General features: G+C 42.1%; 1 protein-coding gene across 1 annotated transcript; it reads right to left on the reverse strand.

The window, feature by feature from the left end:
- Positions 1-969: 969 nt before the first annotated feature.
- On the reverse strand, positions 970-3,474 carry LOC122093896 (ankyrin repeat domain-containing protein 13C-like). The gene is made up of 2 exons (XM_042664442.1): positions 1,792-3,474; positions 970-1,494 (listed from the first exon to the last, which is right to left on the reverse strand). The coding sequence occupies exons 1-2, from the start codon at positions 3,133-3,135 to the stop codon at positions 1,150-1,152; spliced, it is 1,689 nt and encodes a 562-aa protein (XP_042520376.1). The 5' UTR covers positions 3,136-3,474; the 3' UTR covers positions 970-1,149.
- Between the last annotated feature and the right edge of the window lie 2,256 nt (positions 3,475-5,730).

The following is a 5,730-nucleotide window of genomic DNA, read 5'->3' on the forward strand; positions in this document are numbered from 1 at the left end:
GTTTTTCCATGATACCCCATTACTTCTCCCAAAACTGCACATGGGCGTCAAAGGGATCCCTCCCTCTCCCATTGTTAATTAGATCATGTGATTGCATGAATTCCAATGGGGTTGGTAGCCTAGTGGTAAAAATGCCCTCAACCCATTACCACTCGAATCGGCTGATTGTGGGTTCAAGTCTTGACATGCCCACTATCGCTCATTGGTCTTGCGAAAGCGTTGTTTACCGTCGTATGAGGGTTTGTCTTGGGGGCATTGATCACTATCATGGAGCACCGTTTTTTTTTTATAAGAAAAAAAAAACAAAAATTGCATGAATTCCAGATTAGGAAAAATGATGGCATCTTTTGGAATTATTTTAAGTTCCAAAACTAGAAGGGTGACAATGGACAAATGACCTAAGGAGAAGCTTTGGCAGACCATCATTAAAGACACATAATGACCCACTAAGATTGATTGATTGATTGGTTAAATTAAATAATCATCGTGAAGGAATGAGGATTTAAAAATATAAGGATTAATTTGAATGTTGGTTAGATTATTATTACTATTATTTTTGACTAAACTGAATTAGATTATTTTAAAGGTTCTTGAGTCCTCTAATTTTCTTCTGTTAATGAAATAATGAGGAAATATATTTTTATACGAAAAGTCAACTAATACACAGTACCGAAGAGGGAAAAAGTGTTTTGGAAGAAGTATATTAATGAACCAAAAGTGATTATCTAGAACTAATAGTTTCTCTATTCTACTAATACAAGAAACATTCTTGAATTTAGAGCCAATGATAGATACTCTGCCACTGGCCCACTGGTTTGATTTGGAGAGACAGAGAAATTTTAATTGATTTTTCAGAATAAAAAAAATTGTTAATTAATGTTTAAAGTATAAACTATGAAGATCCATTAATTAATCATGTTGTGGTCCTATAAAAATAAATAAAAAATAAAAAAAAGAGGGAAAACCAAAGAAAAAAAGTGAACTTCTTGTGAACATTCTTCCTGACCTCCCAACCCCACCATAGAATTGGGGCATATGTACATGTATCTGAGATTCTGACTTGACCGAGCAGGACACAGGACATAGGACACAGGCACAGGCACAACTGAGCAAATGAAGGTAAAATGGAGAAGATACCCACCACCCAATCTACTTGCCCTTCCTAGTGGACCTTGATTTCTTCATCTTCTGAGACTTATCATCCATGCTTGTCCATGTATAGTCTCTGGGGATGGCAAAAGGATCCAATTGTTGGGCTGCCGAACAACCCCTCTGCTTGCTTGCAGAAGCTGCCTGAGCGGCGTTGTTGTAACGGCCCAGCCAAGAAGAAGAAGAAGAAGAAGAGGAGGAGGTGGTGGAGGTGTTGTAGCGTCCTTCCCCAACCCACTGCCCAGGGCTCGACGTCGGCGTAAAGAACTCCTCCGTCGGTTGCATCTCCACGAACTTAGTAAACGTTATCACCACCCTCACCGTCGGCACCACCGGTATCGCCACCTGCACTCAATTCCATCAAAGTTAAAAGAACGAATTAGGATCGGGATCCGGATTGAGATCGGCTCAGCGCTCCCCTGCCGATTTCGATCCGGAAATCCGTTAGGTTCGGTCTCAGAATCGGCCAACATGTGCCTAACCCTAAAGTTAAGTTAGAATGGATTTTGACTGATTTGCCCCCCAAAATTTTTTTTTGACTGATGACTGATGCAAAGCATCGAGAGAAGGAAAAGAGCCAAAGGGCTGGGCCCACTTTTTACTAAATAAATATTAAAAAATAAAGCGTCTGGTTACGCTTACCTTGACCGGAAAACTTCCCGGCGGGAACTTGGTCGTTAACAGTTCTCTGAGACGTCTAACGGCCTTAACCTTGTGAGCTAGTATGTCAAGTAACGGTAGAATCTCCTCCGTCTTTAATGGGAACTTTTCCGTTAACCATACCGATGGTCGGAGACTCTTGATATACTCTTTCTCCTTGTTCGGTGGCGGAGGCATTACCGACGGGATTCGCCGCCGGTCAGGGATATCGACGCTCTTCCTGCTCAACGATACAAATTCCCTTTCTTCTCTAACAAAACTACTGTGACGTCGGCGATCGGAAGGTGGAGGGAGACCAAAGTTGGGGTTTTCTGCAACCAGGAAACCATCATCGTCTTCATCGAGTTCTAATGGCAATACCTGCTCGCCTCCGGCACCGTCACCAGCTGCGTCTCCGACGACTTTCCTTGTCCGGAAACTGAACACGACGTTGTGCATCTCGTAGACTTTTGCTTTCCATTCTCCCACACTTTCTGTCCTCTCCTGCTTCCTCCAGTTGGTTCTTCCTACGAGCTCAGCCCTGGTGACGTCGACGCCTGGTCGGTACACGCTAGTCTGGGAGCAAAACCCAGCAACGTCTGATTCAGACATGGGAACAGCCGCATTCTCGAAGGCATCAAAGATCTTGCGATCGTCACGGTTTAGAACCAACAAGGTCCCAGAAGGTATGTCATGGTCCCGATCGCCGTCTCCAAGGAAGAGGAAGCTTTGATTGGCGCGTTGGATCTTGAGCCCATCGAAACCGGCGAGGGAAGTATCCGCACGGAGGTTTGCATCACGTTTCCAGATCCTGTAGCTATCGGAAGGAGCGATCTTACCGACGAAGGGAACAATGGAACTTTCGAAATGGAAGGAGATCTCCATATAAAAGTCTCGCATTCGGCGGAGAACGGCGATAAGGCGAGGGAGACGGCGGCGCCACTTGGACCAGGCGGAGCGGTGGTGGTGCTTGAGGAGGCAAAGTGCGATATCGGAGGAGCGACGGCATAGAGCCTCCTGTAAGGAATTCCACCCGGCAGCATTTTGAAGGGAGACGTCAGCACCGGCGGAGGCAAGAGAGCGGGCTGAGAAGAGATCATTGAGGCGAACGGCTAGGTGAAGTGGGGTTTCCCTTTGGGGAACATCACGGCGGTCGACGAGAGAGGAGATGTGGTCAGCGATGCGCTCTTGCGCAAGGGAGTCGGACTCTGTGACGATCTGGGAAGGGTCGGAAAGGGTAGGAAGGGAACTGAGGTGACGAGAGAGAGTGATGTGGTCTCCAAGTGCTACGGCATAGTGAACTGGGCTATGCTTGTAATCTTCTAAACGAAAGCCTGTAGTCGCCATTAGAGAAATTGGAGAGTACAGACGAGACAACAAAAACCCACTTCACTCTTACACAGGGAGAGACAGGGAAGGGCCCTTTTCTTCGGAGTTTTACTGCAATTGGAATGTTTTTGGAAGAAGAAATTTCAAACTCCCAAGGGTTTGGATGTCTGAGATCAGATGGAGATTAAGGTGGTTTTTGTCTTCTTCTACACTTCTTCGATTTAACCCACAGACTATAAATTGATATCTTTCAGGGTTAGCAGAGACGAAAACGCAAGAAATCTGCGAGAGTTTTGTCAGATTGGCGAAACTGTTCTCTGTGTTGGGGTTTTTTTTGTTAACTGCAAAATCGTAGCGTTTTAGCGGTTAGCAATTAGCTTATAAACACAACGGTATGGAATTTAGGTTGAACTGCGAGTACGTCACGGAATTAAATCTAGGAATTGTACAGGCGTTTCGGCGTATCGGCTGGGTCAATGGACACAATACCAATATTGAATCAATACGGAACATGGGTTTCAAGTATCGGTCTCGTATCGGATCAGTATCGATTGAGACTGATCCCCGATCCCTGACCGATTCTGATCGGTTATCCATATCGTTTCAGGGTTAAAATAGTAAAAAATTAGTACCTTTTAAAAAAAGTAGGGGCAAAACCGACTGATATCCACCGATTTGATCTGGATTGGTGTAGGGTTGGTATTGGCAAATAATGATACCGATATTGATACCATCCCCTAAATCCTTGATACAGAACAGCCAATATGACCATGGTTTTATGTATTTGTCTCTGATCCTAATTTTCGATGATCCTCTCCAACCGCTAGGACACCTTGCGTGATATCCGATCATTAGGAGGATCCAAAAAGCCTTTAGCATCACGGCTCAAACCCAAATACAGCCCGGATACACGTAAAAGTGTAGCCCTAGCTGGCAATGATCAACAATTGATAACGTTCACATTCAAATTTCAACGAAATCAATCAACTATTGCTATAAATCTCAAATAATTACTACTAGTGGCAATATAAGGTATGTCTCACTTAGACTTTAAAACCAATTATCCGGGTTTTTTAACATCTCAGCTTTGTCCTTGATACATTAATCTAAAAAAAAGAAATAACCACTAAAGAAAATCTATGAGTCACCCTCAAACTTCGCTCCAAGCATGCCTCTATCTCAATCAGCAATCACTTCATCTGGTGATTCTTCGGCATCCTATTCTGTCAATGCATAAACTCTCATGTGCACTGGATTTCTGATTACCTTAGTTCTTCTGCTTGGACCATTCAGGATAGTCCTTGATTTAGGTGTCCTGCATTCCCACATTTGTAACATGTCACTAATTCTTGTCAGCATTCCCCACAATGGGCTTTCACACACCGGGTATAATACCGGTTCCAATACTGTGCACTAAAAAACCACAGTAGATAGTCTCCGATACCGTTATTTAAATCAATGATACGTACCAATGTACCACTGTGGTCAAGTTCTTTTTTTCTTTTTAACCACGATGGTCAAGTCCATGATTTGAAAAAAATGGGATTCTGAAAAGCGTTTCTTGGGAATCTAGGATCGGTGATGACTGTTCATAAATCTCTTTTTTGACCATTTTCTCTTTTTATAACAAATCACAAAAAGTATAAAAAGAACAATTTTGTTTACCTTTTGTATTTAAATCTAGAATTCAATTTTCTAGGGTTTGTAATTCCCGGTCACTCAGATTCAATCAGAATTGATTGGAGACTGATCCCAATCTTTGATTCTAGGGTTTTAAATGAAATCATCATTGTTGTTAGGCTTGGTAATCAAAGCCCAAAGGGACACAAAGAACATAGGCATTAGGAACCTTTATTTTTATGGGTAAACCCGGATCCATGTAAGACCCTGGTAAGAATGAGGATTCTAAAGGCTAATGTTGGTGTAATGTTACGATTAGACTTGAGTTCGTCATTAACTCTTATCCCTTATTGATCATGGTTTGAAATATTCTTCTCTAATTCAATTAAAATGTTAGATTGAATAGATGAAGAGATTCTATTGCCATTATGGATGAAGAGAGCCTAGACCTTTAAATGGGTATGAAGAAAAAGAAAAAAATTGAAGAGGGTCACGGGGACAACGGCCATGGCTGTCTTCCTCCACCCTAAATTCAGTTTAAAAAAAAAAACTTAAAGTCCAACGGTGGATGAGATGTGTTAAATGGTTGTGCATTGAGTGCACCCCTAACTGTGTGCTTGGGTGGTTGTTACACACTTACAACCACACAGCTGCACTACCTTTACAATTACAAATGCAAGGAAGAACAATGCACATGAATGAAACAATGATGAGTCTATCTCCCCACCTTCCCTTGCACTTTCTTGGTTGTGGCAACCAATGATATTAAGTATTGGTATTGTATCGATTTATCGAGGAGACTTACCGATATAGATCAATAGTGTTCATATTATCGATTAAAGATAAATGATCCAAAAATCAAATTTTTTTTTTCAAATTTAAAAGTAAATTGGTTTGATCCAGTCTGATATGATCAATCCGTATCAATATCAGACTATCAGTATCAACCAAGACCAATAGCATTATGGCTGCCATGATTTAAATCCCTAGTAG

The sequence above is a fragment of the Macadamia integrifolia genome, chromosome 11 (assembly GCF_013358625.1).
Source record: "Macadamia integrifolia cultivar HAES 741 chromosome 11, SCU_Mint_v3, whole genome shotgun sequence".
Lineage (NCBI taxonomy): Eukaryota > Viridiplantae > Streptophyta > Magnoliopsida > Proteales > Proteaceae > Macadamia > Macadamia integrifolia.